Source organism: Xyrauchen texanus, chromosome 28, assembly GCF_025860055.1.
Source record: "Xyrauchen texanus isolate HMW12.3.18 chromosome 28, RBS_HiC_50CHRs, whole genome shotgun sequence".
In the NCBI taxonomy this organism is placed as follows: domain Eukaryota; kingdom Metazoa; phylum Chordata; class Actinopteri; order Cypriniformes; family Catostomidae; genus Xyrauchen; species Xyrauchen texanus.
In genome coordinates this window covers 13,042,249-13,060,033 of record NC_068303.1, presented here as the reverse complement: position 1 = coordinate 13,060,033, position 17,785 = coordinate 13,042,249, and the positions used below count along the sequence as shown (strand labels likewise).

General features: G+C 37.0%; 1 protein-coding gene and 1 pseudogene across 2 annotated transcripts in view; one reads left to right on the top strand and one right to left on the bottom strand.

The window, feature by feature from the left end:
* LOC127622408 (transcriptional protein SWT1-like) overlaps positions 1-10,367 on the bottom strand; it is a 37,285-nt gene extending 26,918 nt beyond the window's left edge. For both annotated transcript variants that reach the window (XM_052096512.1, XM_052096513.1), the window contains exons 1-4: positions 10,256-10,367; positions 8,623-8,716; positions 8,297-8,361; positions 1,911-3,030 (exon numbers count right to left, since the gene is read on the bottom strand). In XM_052096512.1, the coding sequence (XP_051952472.1) occupies positions 1,911-3,030; positions 8,297-8,361; positions 8,623-8,706 (1,269 nt within the window). In that variant the 5' untranslated portion in view covers positions 8,707-8,716; positions 10,256-10,367. The remainder of the gene's footprint in view (positions 1-1,910; positions 3,031-8,296; positions 8,362-8,622; positions 8,717-10,255) is intronic.
* Positions 10,368-11,306: 939 nt separating this feature from the next.
* Positions 11,307-17,638, top strand: LOC127622472 (TRMT1-like protein; annotated as a pseudogene).
* Positions 17,639-17,785: the final 147 nt, after the last annotated feature.

The window sequence follows — 17,785 nt, the reverse complement described above, 5'->3', positions numbered from 1 at the left end:
AAGTCAGTTTACATACACCTCACATACAGTTTTTCACAATTCCTGATATATAATCATAGAAAACATTCCCTGTCTTAGGTCAGTTAGGATCACTACTTTATTTTAAGAATGTGAAATGCCAGAATAATAGTAGCGAGCATTATTTATTTCAGCTTTTATTTCTTTCATCACATTGCCAGTGTCAGAAGTTTACTTACACTTTGTTAGTATTTGGTATCATTGCCTTTAAATGGTTTAATTTTGGTCAAGCGTTTTGGGTAGCCCTCCACAAGCTTCTCACAATATGTTGATGGAATTTTGGACCATTCCTCCAGACAGAACTGTTGTAACTGAGTCAGGTTTGTAGACAAATTTTCTATCGGATTGAGGTCAGGGCTTTAAGATGGTCACTCCAATACCTTGAATTTGTTGTACTTAAGCCATTTTGCCACAACTTTGTAGGTATGTTTGGGTCATTATCTATTTGGAAGACCCATTTGCAATTGAGCTTTAACTTCCTGGCTGATGTCTGCTGGTGTTGCTTCAATTATATCCACATAATTTTCCTTCCTCATGATTTCCATCTATTTTGTAAAGTGCACCAGTCCCTCCTGCAGCAAAGCACCCCTACAATATGATGCAGCCACCCCCATGCGTCACAGATTGGATGGTGTTCTTCAGCTTGCAAGCCTCACCCTATTTTCTCCAAACATAACAATGGTCATTATGGTCATAACGACAGTTCCATTTTTGCTTCATTAGACCATAGGACATTTCTCCAAAAAATAAGATCTTTGTCCCCATGTGCACTTACAAACTGTCTAACAAAAAAAGTCTGGCTTTTTTGTGGTGGTTTTGGAGCAGTGGCTTCTTCCTTCCTTAGCAGCATTTCAGGCTATGTCAATATAGGAATCGTTTCACTGTGGATATAGATACTTGTCTACTTGTTTCCTCCAGCATCTTTACATGATCTTTTGCTGTTGTTCTGGGATTGATTTACCCTTTTCGCACCAAACTACATTCATCTCTACGAGGCAGAATGCGTCTCCTTCCTGAACGGTATGATGGCTGCGTGGTCCCATGGTGTTTATACTTGCGTAATATTGTTTGTACAGATGAACGTGGTACCTTCAGGCATTTGGAAATTGCTCCCAAGGATGAACCAGAATTGTGGAGGTCCACACTCTGAGATCTTGGCTGATTTCTTTTGATTTTCCCATGATGTCAAGCAATGAGTCACTGAGTTTGAAGGTAGGCCTTAAAATACATCCACAGGTACACCTCCAATTCAGCGCACCGCATATCAGAAGCTAATTGGCTAATTGTCTAAAGGCTTGACATAATTTCCTAGAATTTTCCAAGCTGCTTAAAGGCACAGTTAACTTGGTGTATGTAAACTTCTGACCCACTGGAATAGTGTTATAGTCAATTAAAAGTCTGTCTGTAAACAATTGCTGGAAAAATGTATTGTGTCATGCACAAAAAAGATGCCCTAAAAGACTTGCCAAAACTATAGTTTGCTAATATTAAATCTGTGAGTTTTAATGACTTCAATCTAAATCTGTATGTAAACTTCTGACTCCAACTGTATCAGGGAATAAAGCAAGCGTAATGTTGGTCAGCCAGCTAGAGGAGTGTGGAGGAATGCAACCGGTCTGGAACCACAGCTCACATCATACAGGCAGAAGAACCATTTTTAAATGGGCACCATCAGGATTAGCCAATCACCACTGAAAGGTGAGCGGTCAATTTAAAAATTCAGGGACTTGAGAAAGACCCACTCACTGGAGAAACACTGACACAGAGAAAGCATAGAACATAGACCAAAATAGTACACAAAAGGATGTAACGGCATCAGTCATGAACAACATGAGAAATTAATTAAAGTGTTGACCATATAACGTTGGTCTAGCACATCATGACACACTTACATGATCTGCCTTGCAGGGTGTTTTGCTTGGTGTCGTGGCCTCTGTTTTATCAGTCTGCAGCTGTTGAACTTGAGATAAATATAAAGATTGTGACGAACAAAAAGAAGATTGTTTATTGGAGGTCTGAGCAGAAATATTCTGAGGCCTTTGTCTTTGCTGGTGTGACATGAGCAATGAAGATGGAGAATCTGCCGCAACAGAATCAGGGAGAGATGACTGACTGTTACACCGATTCCTGCTATCGGATGAATCCAAATTCATATTCCAAATATTTTTTTTTGTCTGAGCTTTAATAGCACTGGCCTTCTTCGTAATCTTGAAACTGACTTTTGGCATGGGACAAGAGGATGTATTTTCTTCTTTTAAAATTGTAGCAGGTGCTTTTTTTGATTGTACATGGTATTTAGTACAGTCTTGGTGCTTCTGTGAAATATCCTTAGGCAATTTCAGTTTAGCACCAGAGTCCACATATTTTAATACTGGCAAAGCCTTTTTGCAGTGGTCATTCACCGTTTTACCATGAGAACTATTTTTTATCTTAGCACTGACAGTTTGGTCGATCTCGTTGGACCTCCTGCCAACCAACTTCTTCCTCATTTCCTTCAGAACATCAGATTGAGAGTCTGTATGTGCTAAATTACTGCTGGTCATGTATTTGATGTCCCTTCGCTTGGCTTCAGAATGAAATTCTGGTGATAATGACCTCTTCATTACCATCCTCCTTTTCTCTTGGAGCTCCTCAGGGGAAGAATCATCCCGTGCAGGTTTCTGTCTGGCCTCATCTGATGCAGATCTCCTCGACACCAGCTTCGGTCTCTGCTCCTTCAGCTCTTTTGAAGAAGTCTGATTTGTGGCAGCGTGTCTACTGGAGCTTCTCCCTGAAACATGGGGGCTTGCATTTTCATGCTTCCTTTTGGCAATCACCTTCTCTTTTTCCTGTGTGAAAGGCAAATTAAAAACTGTCCAGGAATTCGAAGTTGCTTTGCCTTCTGGGGACCTTCTGTCCTTGCTCTTTCTTTTTTCCACATCTGTTTTTTCCCGTCTTCCTTTCTTGGGACTGTCTTTTCTTGTTGATTGCGAGTCGTTGACCCTCCTTCCTTTAGCTTCATCTTTCTCAGAACTGAAACAATGCGAAAGAGGTAAGTGTAAATTCTTCAGTAAGTTTTACTGAACAGTTGATAACCTTCTCAAAGACTATTTGTGATAATGCAACAGATATCAAAACATAAAAAGCATTTTTTTTTTAATCATCTCAAAGTTGACAGCTAACTAATTCTAAATAATTATTATTTGTATGGCTGTGTAACAGAACATTTTGCATCTGCATGTTATGTCATTATTAAAGATGGTTGCCTGTGCTTAGGCAGAAGTTACATCCTGCTAGGGCTGCAACTAACGATTATTTTGATAATCGATTAATCTAATGGTTACTAGAACGATTATTCGACTATTCACGATTATTGCAATGATTAATCATTAACTCTTAACCGATTATTCAGCTTGTGTCCTGACTTAAAAGGTTGTATTAAACGTGCTTATTAACAATAAAGAGGACAAAATCATCTTTTAAAAATACCTCTAAAACACATTCACTGAATTAAAGGGTAAAAATACTTTAAGTTTAATTCAGGAAAGAAATTCACTGCAAAAAAAAATTATATAGTTATCAAGTGTTTTTGTCTTGTTTTCCATTTAAAATTGTCTAAAAATCCTTAAAAGAAGATACATTTACTTGAGAAGCAACATATAAGATATTTAGACTAGCTTTAAGGAATGTATATTAATTATAAAAGTGTATTTTGTATACAAGTGTATTTTTTCACTTGGTTACACTTCTGCAAGGGCAGTAAAGTCAAAATCTGCTTAAATTCAAGATCTATTCTCTAAAAGTTCAAAAAATCTAAATTCTCAAAATGTTCAAAAATATTTGTTAATCGGCCAATGTAATTTACTGAAATGTATTCTGGGACGTTTACCATTCCAAATGAAGGACTTCGGTATGAAGTCATATTGCTTGAAATAAGAGAGAGAGACATCTATAGGGAGATATTGTAGCAGGTAGTTGAATTTTGAAATACAATTCCCAGATAAATGTAATGAAGCCCATCTACCCACATCGCTCAAAAACCTTTTTATTAAAGGGTCAAAATTAACTAACTAAATCACACAAATGTGCTGGAATTAAAATACCAAAATACTTAATGCCCCGTTTGGGCCACTGGAAGGCACCCGGCTAAAAAGCCATTACCCAGGAAGTACACTGTCAGAGCCAAAGCTTCGGATTTAGTCCAATTCACTCTGTATATTAAGAATTTAGAAAAGGAATTGATTTTGTGGAGGCAAGGCATAGATCTAGTAGGGTTGGAGACAAATAATAAAATATCATCTGCATAAAGCAGAAGCTTATGCACCACACCTCCTGCCACCACCCCTGGAAAATCCTCAAGTGAGATGGCAGCGACCAGAGGCTGATCGTTTGCCACTGCCCACATGACATTAATGAAACATCTAATGTTATCAGAAGAGTATGTATAAGAGATGCCATGACTTTACTTAATGAGTTAGCCAAATGTTTTGACAATATTTTAACATCTAGCTGGATCAGGGAAATTGGACGGTAACACTCGCTTGGATCTTTGTCCTTTTTAAGAATCAGATTGATCAGGGCTTGCGTCATGGTTGGTGTTAACTTTCTATTCTTTAATGATTCTGTATTAACTTCTAGCAAAAGTGGAGTCAGTTCTGTAGCATAATCTAAAAAAACTTGTTTTTTTAGAGCTTTGCCTGTAGGCAAGGCCTTAATTACCACCACACCAAGCTCCTCCAAGGTTATCTCAGAATCAAGAGAATTGTTTTGCCCAGTCATCAGTTTTGGAAGTTCTAATGGTTCCAATAAGTTTCTAATATCCTCATCAGTAAACAAAGACATGGAACTATAAAGATCAATACAGAAAAGGAATTATTAAAATCCATGGCCAAGGTAAATATTTCACCACCAGCAGATTTCACTGAGGGAATGGTAGAAAATATATATCTAGCCAGAATTTTCCCTGCTTTGTCCCCTACTCAAAGTATGACTGTCTTGCCCTAAATAGCCAAAACTCCACCTTCCGTGACATAATAGAATTATAACTTCATTTCAATCGGGTCAATTCCTTGAGGCTATTCGTTGACATTCAGCGGTTCAGATTTGCCTCAGCACTTTTAATATTCCCTTCCAATTCCACAAGATATTGTTCTTTCGATTTTTAGGTAAATGAGGCATACTGTATAATCCGACCCATAAGAACAGCCTTAAGTGCCTCCAAAGCCATGCCCACAGAGGATGCTGAGGACCAGTTGGTCTCCATGTAGACACTGATTTCAGCCCTTAGCAGTTGTTGGAATTCAGGATTTTGCAAAAGGTATAAATTAAAAGCACCAACTATATGATTTATTTTTCTCCATATGTGGCAACACCTCTAAACACACTAGGGTGTTATCTAAAATGTTTCCAATTGAGCACGCAACAACTGATGAAATGTGGGACTTAAATGAAAAAAAAAAAGTATTCTAGTTTAAATCTTATGGACTGATGAAAAAATATATAGTCCCTCCCAGATGGGTTCAAAAGTCTCCAAATATCTGTAAGACCAAGATTTTGAAACATCCAATGTTGCTCTGGGGGGCTTGCACACTTTTGCTTTACTATGATCAAGGACTGAGTCCATCAAAAGATTAAAGTCTCCTCCCAATATTATATCATGAGGGGTGCCAGCTGCTTGCAACATCCCTTCAAGATTTATCAAAAAGCCCTGCACCAATTACAGCCTCAAGTCTTTTTGTGTATGATGCTACAAGCTCAAGAACATTCACAGAGTTGTCTCGTAACCACACCTTTGTTATCTTGGCTGTGTGCTTGGGGTTGTTGTCCTGTTGGAAGATGAACCTTCGCACCAGTCTGAGGTCCAGAGCGCTCTGGAGCAGGTTTTCATCAAGGATGTCTCTGTACATTGCTGCATTCATCTTTCCCTCGATCCTGACTAGTCTCCCAGTACCAGCCACTGAAAAACATCCCCACAGCATGATGCTGCCACCACCATGCTTCACTGTAGGGATGGTATTGGCCAGGTGATGAGCGGTGTCTGGTTTCCTCCAGACAGGACGCTTGCCATTCAGGCAAAAGTGTTACATTTTTGTTTCATCAAACCAGAGAATTTTGTTTCTCATGTTCTGAGGGTCCTTCAGGTGCCTTTTGGCAAACACCAGGTGGGCTTCCATCTGGCCACTCTACCATACAGGCCTGACTGGTGGAGTGCTGCAGAGATGGTTGTTCTTCTGGAAGTTTCTCCTCTCTCCACAGAGAAATGCTGGACCTCGGTCAGAGTGACCATCGGGTTCTTGGTCACCTCCCTGACTAAGGCCCTTCTCCCCCGATCGCTTTTGCAGTTTGGCCTTTCCAAAAATTTTCTGTACCCTTCCCCAGATCTGTGCCTCAATACAATCCTATCTCGGAGGTCTACAGACAATTCCTTGGACTTCTTGGCTCAGTTTGTGCTCTGACATGCACGGTTAACTGTGGGACCTTATATGACAAGTGTGAGCCTTTCCAAATCATGTCCAATCAACTGAATTAACCACAGGTGGACTCCAATCAAGTTGTAGAAACATCAAGGATGATCAGTGGAAACAGGATGCACCAGAGCTAAATTTTGAGTGTCATGCAAAGGCTGTGAATACTAATGAACATGTGATTTTTGTTTTTCATATGACTTTTTTTTTAATGTGGTATTGTTTGTAGAATTTTGAGGAAAATAATGAATATAATCCATTTTGGAACAAGGCTGTAACATAACAAAATGTGGAAAAAGTGAAGCGTTATGAATACTTTCCAGATGCACTGTATCATGTCCCTCTGCTCCCTCAAGAATTCCAACGATACAGATGTTATTCTGCTGGCTATGGTCCTCCATGTCCTCCAAATTCTCCCAGACATGCTCCAAATATACCTTGGTCGCTAGCGGATTAGCAGATAATTCCCTCTCCGATGACTCCAGGTAATCGATATGTTTCTCGACATCCCCCACTCTTGTAACCACACCAGTTAACTAATCAGTGATTGATTGACGTATAACAGCAAGATCCTCCAAGTCAGAAACGACCTTCTTCAGCATTGCCGACATATTCAACATCTCTTGGCACATTTCCCACACCTCCCCGTCTAAACCGACTCCCAGGCTTGCGGCATGCTTGGGGGCGTCAGCTTGAGTATGTTTTCTTCTTACATATTCATTTGTCATTATTTTTATTGTATATTCTTTATATTTTATTATATTCACATACATCTGATATTTCCAATCATATTTTGTCCTATTAATATGCCTAGCTGTTGCCGTAATAACAATAATGCTGTACAAAGGATAATGTGTAAGCTTCATGAATTTATACTGGTACCAGGGAGAGCTTTTCTCTGTAATTGCCAAATCTGCATGTATGTTAAGCAGCTGTTTCCTTCCTAGGACAATGTGAATCATTAGGTTGATGTATGCTATAAAGGGGGTGTGATTACTGTTCTTCCCTGGGAGCATTCAAAATAAAAAAGGGCTTTGTATCATCACACTATGTAGTAGTAATTTGACAAATGGGGTGATGCTCATTTGTCTAAATCTATGAAGTAACTTAAAAATACATAAATACAATGCTATTAATACAGACAATGAATTGAATACACATCTTTTACAGTATGATGAACATATGTTCGTTTTTATATTTTTATGGGGCTTAAAGTAAAAAATAGGTGTAACTATTTGTATATTGTAAAAAAAACAAAAAAAACAAGAACATATTAAGTAGTGATGCAAGATGATCCAGCAGATGGAATGAACTTCAATCAATCAGAAAATTTCTAGAAGGAATAACAACTTTAATTTTATACGTTAATAAATTAAATAAAATCAATTAAAATTAATACTGAATAAATGCAATACATAAATGAAACATTTGATTATAGATTTATATATTGAGTAAATAAATCTAAAGATATACTCATGGACTAAGTCCTAAAACTGATAGTACATCGTCAAGTCTAATGAACTAAGTAAATAATATAAGTATAAGTTGAGACTTGGCAGAGGCATCAGAGGTTAAGTCGATGCAGAGAGCAAGGAGAAAATTAAGTGTGTGTGAGAGATATAATTTTCAATCAACATGAACAAAATGATCACATTTCTTACTTAATCTCATACATTCTTATTTATCATTGACCTGTAACTGAAATAAATAATTCTTCGACATAGTGAAGATGACAGAGACATTTTGTCAGTTGTCAGTTTTTCTTACAATATACAAAATGTATGACACAAACATTAAAAAACAAATTATAATACTTTATGCCCTGAGATACTCGCCTTTTATGCCGACAATGATGTTTGTTTTTGTTTTTTGGGATGCGGAGTCTCTTTGTGTCTCTCTCCTGTGACCAATAAAATAGAAAAAATTTAAAATAAATTCAGTTAATACATTTATTATTTAGCAAATGCTTTTAACCATAGTGACTTACAAATGAGAATTACTGTAATGCTCATGTGAAATAAAAAGGTCTTAGGCTACATATCCAGTACTAAAATAAGATCAAACTGACATAATGGATCTTGCATAAATCATATGTTCAGACTAACTAGATCAAAACCCCCTCATTTTAGATTTATTTTAACTTTATGTTACTGATCCTCACCTTCCTTTCATCTTCACTTGAGGAGCTTGATGAGATTCTTCCCTCATTTTTTTGTTTCTTCTTCTTTGATTTCTTGCTAGACATCTTGAAAACTCTGCGACAGCACATAAAGATTGTGAGAAGATTGTGATCATGCATAACAGCTAATATGTTTCCAATTTTAAAGAGTATTTATGTTTCAGGTTTGGAAGAAAATGCTCTTTTATTAATTCAAACATATAGTGTTGTATTTTAATAAAACCACAGTTAAAAAACACCAATTCCAGGTTGATATTTGGACAAAATAAATGATTCCAACCTTTTTTTGTAGAACAAGCAAGGCCATCTAGCCATGGATTTGATCATTAACACATGGATTTACTCTAAAATATGATGATGATGATAATAATAATAATAATGCTTCATTTATAGATTCTTTCTTTCAAGAATGTGGTACTTTTTACTTTGGAGTGTTTTTAGTAAGTATTAAATACAAAGTAAACCATTTTCCCCCCAAGAGCAGCATATCAGTAAATCCCAGACAGAAATCCATCCTATCCTTGGGAGGGACAGAGAAATCACCAAAACAACCAATGTCGTGGAATATTGAAGTCTCTTTCCCTCTCAGTACGAAAACTCTTGAAGTCCAGGATTCCAGATGTCAAAGGTTAGGCTTTATTGAGCAACACAACAAAACCTGAGATGCCAGCATCTGAAGTGTGATTTCAGAATCCAGCATTTTATACAGTTTCTGTTCCACCTTCTCTCTTTGAGTGATGGCCTCTTCATCCAATAAAATCATCTTATGCCTCCCTAGTTTCATCTTCGCCATCTCCCTTCCAGCTGGTCACCCTTGGCCCCAACTTGCTGTATCATCTCAATGCCTTTTTTGGCGACATTGGCGTTAACAGCACCAGCTCTGCTCATTAAATTGTCCTTTCAATATCCACATGCACACCTCATTTTGGGTCATACCAAACAGAAAGAGGCTGTAATCCTTTCCAGGGAAGCCAAACTACTACAGGTGAAGTTCCTTATCCTTAAAACTCCCTACTCATTCACTTGACACATGCATCCCTTCTCCTGTTTCCTAAGGTCTCTCATTGTCTGTATCACATCAACTCATTTTCCATTGACACAGAAAGGCCTTACAGAAAGGAAAGAGACTGCAATCTAATCTGTTTTCCATAGTTTCAAAATGCATCAGAGTAAATCAGAGTATTAAATCAATAAAATAATGATTAAATATTTAACATATTGAATAGCATTGATAATGCAGTTATTCATAGTACACTGATTACACATTGCCATTTTTAGATAACTGCATATTGCATACATATCAATTCAATGATCAAAAATTGATTAACTGAATGATTAAATACAAATATTCCATACCAACTCAAGGTTAAGCATGAACCGCACAAAAATGACATTTCGCCATTTAAAATGTGACAAAAGTAGATTTCGGGCATTCAACAAAGCATGTGACAGACATATTTCCACAGCATATTTACAGTACATCTGTCCTGTCCTGCCTTAAATCTTATTATACTGTACAATTCCCGAAATTAAAGACTACGGAATACAATTCGTTTTTATTTTATTTATTTTCTTCAGTTTTTGTTTTATTTACAGATGAAAGGTTTTTACCTACCAGAAATGGGACAAATGTTGCTGAGTTCAGAACTTAATGACAGCAAAATAATAAACAAATCAAGCCTTCTTGGCCTCAAGCTGTCTACTTCACCACTTGCACTACAGCTGCCTTGCTAAAACTAAAACTACTTCCGCTCTCTAATTTTGCGTAGTTTGAGACAAGACGATTGGTGCGTTCCCTCAAGGCTCAGCGTGCAGTATTTCTATACGCATTCTTTCTGCGTAAGCTAGTTTGTGAATATGGCGGAGCTCAAGGAAGAGTAGAGAGCAACTTCACCAGAAGGACGCCAATAGGAAAGGTAATATAATTTGTTTTATTAATGATTAACTGGTTAAAGCGTAATTTTTACATTTAATGTATTTATAAATTTTGTATTTTTATGCAGAATATTTCTAATACGACTTAAAAACTGCTGAAGTAAATATAGGCCACCTCACGGAGCTCCACCACAGGACCTAGGTTTAAGTAATGTAAATGCTCAAAAAACGACTCCGTATCTCGGGGCATATCTGCAGAGTACTGGCATTTTCATTAAATGCATTAATCCATGCATTCTATGTGTTCAAAAATAAGTTTGAAAGTACAGTTAGATGAATATACTGTATAAGAAGCAACTGTCTTACCGCGGAGCTCCGCAACAGGGCCGTCCTGCTTGGAAACATCATATACATGGTATGTATTTGTGGTTTTATAAACTTCATAATTTTTATGGAAAAGAAAGCTAGCAATAAAATATATAATTATGTTGAAATATAATGATATAATTTTTTGATGAAATAACATTTAATAGTTTTAAAATTTATTTATATTTTGTAATGATTTTTCTTTTTATAGTTATTTGAATGGTGGAGCTTGTTTTTGGAGTAATCTAAGTGTCGTTTTACAGTTTTTTTTATTTTGATATATATATATATATATATATATATATATATATATATATATATATATATATATATATATATATATATATATATATATACAGACACTCGGACTGATACTGATAAGATGCTTACTGAATCTGTGGAACAATGTGAACAGAGGCCCAGTCATGATCCCAGTGAAAACAGAGGACATCAATGGACAAACATCTTCCACTGTCACGGGTACGTTTTCAGCAATCACAACCTGTGAAATATGTTACACTCCCTGTGTGACATGGTTAAATAATTGAAATTATTATTGTCTGTCTCTTACAGAGAGACATGTGTCTATCCAAATCACACTGGAATGTCTTGAGATGCTTGTGGATTTTAATGGAGGTACAGAAACCTGTAGCATTTCATTAAAACCACCTGTAGACCACACTGATCTAAAGCTAACAATTATTCATTGCTCATTCAGATATTCAAATCAGTGTTCAATGATTTCCACAGTCAGGAGTAATCCATTGTGTTCAGAAGAGAAATTTAAGACCTGTTACATTCATAAACGTCGGTGGCACCTATAGAACTTGCACTGTAAAGTTTATGTGGAATTTGAAGTTTTTTGAATTTTAGTAAAATCAAAAGAGTCCATTTAGAGTCACTATAATTTTCTAACCCAACAAGCATTTGAAAAATATTGACTGAGTGAAGCAAGCTGTCAGATGTTATATGTGTGAAGAATTCACTGAGATAAGCAAACTTTGATTCCTCTAATGCTCCCACAGGCCAAAGGATGTGCATTTGTCATCTGCCTTGTAGACAACTCAAATCCAGTCAAGGCTCAGCCCAGGTATGTTCAGGGTTTTGTGGTGTCTTTCAAAATTCCAACAGTGTTTTTTTTTGCATACATGTCTCTGAGATGTAATTGTTTTACCCATACGATGGCAGAATAGACCAAAAAGTTCACCCAAAAAACTCAAATTATCTCATAATTTACTCATCGGTGACTTTAATTTATTTTGCTGAAAACAAGATTTTTAGAAAAGAAATCTCAGCTCTGTAGGTCCTTACAATGCAAGTGAATGGTGGCCAGAACTTTGAAGGTACAAAATGCACATAAAGGCAGCATAAAAGTAATCCATATGACAACAGTGGTTTAATCCATATCTTCAGAAGCAATATGATTGGTTTGGGTGATAAACACATTAATATTTAAGTCCTTTTTTACTATAAATATCCACATTCACTTTCACATTCTTCTTCTTTTGTTTTTGGCTATTCAAATTCTTGTGCATATCGCCACCTACTGGAAGGGAGGAGAATTTATAGTTAAAAAAAATGACTAAAATATTGAACTGTTTCTCACCCAAACCTATCATATCACTTCTGAAGATATGGATTTAACCACTGGAGTCATGTGGATTACTTTTATGCTCCCTTTATAAGATTTATGGACCTACAAAGCTGAGATTTTCTTCAAAAAGTCTTTGGTTGTGTTCAGCTAAAGAAAGAAAGTCATACACATCTGGGACAGCAAGAGGGTAAGAGGTGAATGATGAGAGAATTTTCATTTTTGGGTGAACTATCCCTTTAAGGAAGAGCTAATGTGTAGTGGAATATCACTGAAATGACTAGATCTCTGAGACTCTGCATCTTTCCAATTTTATCTGTGATGGCTTCCTTTTTTCTTAAGAATCGCATAATCGTGATTCTTAAGGAGCTTTGGAAATCATTTGGAATCAACTATTTTTGAGAACCAAAAAATAGTGTGTCTGCCTTTTTGTCCCATCTCCAGACTCAAGAAAGACATAAGTCCTCTCAAACGCCACATCAACAAGGGTGAGAATGAGTCCAGCTATTCAGGCAGCTCAGATGTACCCTTCAAAGAATTCGGTGAGCCTTTTCTCATTATTTAATGCTTCCTTGTGTTGATGTGCCTTACTGACATAGTAAATAATTGTGCATTTGTGTTGTCAAGGCTGCAGAGGCAATAGTCATTAAAAGAGAACTGCTTGAACTGGATGCCAGTTTGTTGATGTGGAATAATATACATGTTGAACTTGAACAGCAACGTTGTCATATATGAGGATTGTTTTTGTGAAAATAATAGTTTTAACTCGTTTAAGCAAGCCATAATATTGGCCAGGTTTCTCTGTTTAACTGAAGATGTGTTATTCTGAATTCCAGCAAATTATTACCTCTAATTCTTTCTCTCTTATTATGTCCCTATCTCAGTCCTAGGTGGACAATCCTATGAGATTATGATAGAGTTGGGCACCAATGTCCAGCTCCTGCCTAACCACACCACACCCCAGACAGACACCTACTTCAGCTGCAAAATGAAGACAAACAGGTAGGTTTGTTCCCCTAAAATGTGTAAACGTTGTGACTCTATGGCACTTTCAAAACATTGCTCTGTTTGTATGAGCATCCAGCCAGCCCAACACAGCAACATAGCTCAACCAATGGCATGAGTTTGGGGCAGGACTATTTGTTTATCGACCTAGTGCAGATGGCGGGAGTGTTTGGGAAACGTTTATTTCTTTAAGTCTTTATTTTTGCAATGCTGTTTGTTGATGCTAGTGGTGCAGAAATTAAACACTTTGCCTTTTAATTATTGACCAGAATTAGACATTGTCTGTTTGTGACATTGTAGGTAGCTTGTATTCTGCTCTATCATGGTTCTAGCAGAAGAGAGGAATCCTCTGGAATGTCTTGATGCTTTTCGATCCACTGGTAGGAAATCTACTATACACTGAGAACAACTGATTACTAATGATGATAACAAATATCTTTACATTTTTGCACAGATCTAATCATAATAAAAGGATCATATGCAAATATATTGTGTATATATTTATATACATTTTCATAATTTATTTATCTGTAGGTATAATGGGTCTTCTGTGGGCAAAGCATCTGCATAACTCTGTAAAGGTTACTATACAGTAAATGACATAAAGGAAGCTTGTGTGAAGATGATTAAGGAGAATTGTCATCTAAACCACATCCGAGTGGAAGGGAACTGCACACCTCGACAACTAGAAGGAACAGGGGACAAAGACTCACCCATTGCTTCTGTGGAGGTGGTGAAGATGGATGCCAATGTCATCATGCACCTCAGACCCTTTGACTACTTGTGAGTGAACAACTGAGGTAGTGCTGGTCAATTCTGCATATGAGTAAAAAATTTGAGTCTGAATAAATGGTCCCTTTTACAACAATCCATGGGAGAGTACTGTGTGAGGTACTAACAAGACAATAGAAATAATAATAAAAAAGTTGCACATGATGATTATGGTATTCAATACAAGCTTTTGTAGTCAGGTTTGCTTATTACATATCAAGTCCATTAAAAAAAGGACAAAACGTTCCTACTAAATAGTTCTCACAGTATTCTCTCATTTCAGACACATGGACCCCTTTGGAACATCTGTGAACTATCTGAGCGCTGCTTTTCAGAATGTTTGAAATCTGGGCATAGTTTCTGTGATGTCAACGGACACTGGCTCACTTTACTCCAAGTGACAATTCGACAATCCTTGAATGTAACAATTCGACATTATGTCTGCCAGATCATTAGAACTGAGTATTACAGGGAACTGGCTGCACGTATGGCGTTGGCCTCAGTAGCCAGGTATGATCACCTATTTATCTTACTTGACAGTTTGCAAACTGCACAATCGGACAATAATTGTCTGGGTACCTTTCAGATGTGGATGAAATGCTTTTTTCAATGGTCTTTAATACACTTGTTCCTTGATTCATGTTCTTGCAGAGTAGCAGCACGGTGCAACAAAGGGATTGAGGTGCTGTTAGCTGTTGCCCTTGAGCATTTAGTCCTCGTGGTGGTGCGTGTACTCAGAGGGCCCTGCCAGGCAGATGAGTCTGCTAAGAAACTGCATCAGCTCTTGCATTGCCAGTGGTGTGAAGAAAGGGTGTTTCATCAAGCCAGGAAGCATGGTTGAAGGTGAAAAGGCCAGCTTATAGCAGCATGAATTTCCATTGTGCAGGCTGGTTTATGCTGGGCAACCAGTATGGTCTTGCTGGTTAAGCTATTTAAAAAGTTGGTGGGGACACCAGCATCCAAATCACAAGATATGCTTATGACAAGTAATGCTTTTAAATGGGTTAAGCATTAATAATTACTCTCCTGCTTGTTGCATCAACAGAAAACCTGTACAGACAGTTGCCCTGCCAGTGCCATGGGAGCATGCCAGGTAAAACTGTGGTAGAACTTGGGCAACTTTAGTAAGATTAAAAAATTCATGCAGTTTTTTGTTCACAATATCACTGCATCGAGAAAAATGCAGAATTCCTCAATTAAACCATCAGTCATGATTAAAACTCCCTCTGTCTGGCTTTCTTTTTTTGTTTCTTTACTGTCCATCAGGGCTGGTGCTCTGTTTAACACTTGTTTTTTGAGACGGATGTTGGTTGCAGCAGTGTAGCACCATATGGAGGACATCCAGCCTCTGGTGAAGACCCTTATCTGTCAGGCTAACTGCACCACACTCAAGCTTTTCCCTGTCCTGGGATGCTCTGCCCTCTCAAACCAAGGTGTGTGATTTTTCTGTAAATCAATATTTCAGCATTTTCAGTTCTCTTCTGGCTACCCATTGTTCAATTCAGTTGAAGGTGGTGAATCAAAAGCTCATTCATGTTTTCTCTAGTGGTATGGTAATAAAAACTTTACAGAAGGTTGAAGAGGCTGTTACATCTGAAAAATTATGATCTTTTGTTGGTTAATCAGTTTCTATATGTAATATACAGTATGTGATTTAACTGTAGATATTTATTTAGTAATTAGGGCTGGGAAATAAAAAAAACATGTTATTTTCTGCGATTAATAGTTGACTATTTGACACATGTCCCGGGCATAATAAACACGGGACCGGATGTACTGTATGGAGAATGGAGACTTCACCCGCAAGTGGTGAGCCAGGTGTGGGAGAGATACGGACAAGCTGCCGTATCACTTTGCATCGCCCAAAAAAGCTCACTCACTGTCATCTGAACCAAAAGATGTTGATTGGGACAATTTGCATAAATTGTTTAAACTTATTGGAATTGACCAGGTCTTTGAATTGTCATTGAAGCCAAATCTGACACTGAGCTATTTGTCTTAGGTTGAATAAATTCCTGCAGTATCTCACCGAGGCGGGGTTCAGAGTGAGCCGTACACACTTTGATCCAACAGGCGTGCCGACCGACGCCACCCTGGCACAATTTAAGGAAGGATATACAAAATACAGTGTATCCACTTAATCTTCCGCCCCTCAGAGTAGTGCTATCAGCTCAGATGGCATAAGACGACAAATTCTCTGATTTTGATTAAAACCAGAACGTTTTGTGGAGCATATTGGTTGTGCTTTGAGAGCACTTCGGGACATGCATTTAAGAGTTTGGAGTGCACAGATTTCACCTGCTGATGCTCTCTCTGTGGCTATTGTTTCCATTAAAGATGGGTATTTTCAATGACAACTGGAAGAGTTATTGTACTCTAACAACAGCTTCATCTAGTGAATGCAAAAGTGTTTTTTTTTGTATTGATTGCAATGATGCTGTGGCCTATTATGGGCTTCATGGTTTTTCGAAACTAACTGAAAACACTCTGTGCTGAGAGTATTGACTTATGTTCCATGTTTTGTTTTTTTTAATCTCTATAATATTTATAAGGACTCTTGTCAAAGGTTTGTATTGATCTTTTATTTTTTACTTCAGTATTTTATCAGATTGCTAACAATTATGCTTCACAACATCAATAAAACATTTCACATGATGTATCATTAAGAACAAAACCTTTTAAGAATACTGACATGCTGTAGCACTTCAATCTAATGAAAACATGTCCAAGCCTCATTTGACCCCAAACTCTATAGAACAACAGAATTTCTTTATACATTTTTCTCATAAAGAAAATCAAGCCAAATATTTTTGCATTGTGATATTACTTTCATGACCATTAAGCACATTTCCCCCCAGAAATCTCATTATTCTCAATGTGAATTTTTTAATTAAGGTAGTGAGGATTAAGTGTAGAGAAGTGTTAAAAATAGGCTTATTTTTCTTTTTGGTTGAAATATGTTCTTGACTTCATTTGTAAGATTCAAATTCTCAAATATAACCTGTGAGAAGTCTCCTCCAAATTAGTGCCATTCTGTGTAATTTGCATAGTACAATATCTAGACCTCCCTGAAATGTTCACACTAAAATTTATTAACTAGTATGTTCATTTGAATAGGGAAACTTTTTGCAAACTACTTTTGTGGGAACAAACCTTGTAATCAATGTTTTGTAGTATGTCACGGGTATATTGTGTTTCACAAAGACGTTCCACAATATAATATGGTATGTATATTGAACATTACCATGGTTTTTGGATGTGCCATATTACAATTATATTATCTCAAGGACCTCAGAGTATAATATATATATATATATATACCACAGTACATTAAGATGTTAATCATTCAGTACCTTTGAATTGCCACCTGATACTATCTCTGTGCATGTGTCTTTAGACAAAAAAATAAAAATATGTATTTTAATATTTAGTATTGTCATTGTTTTATAGTCTCACATGCCAGTAATTCAATGATACCTGATACTTTGCTTATTCATATGAGAAGGCTGAGTTTTGAACTGCATAGTTTTTAGTATG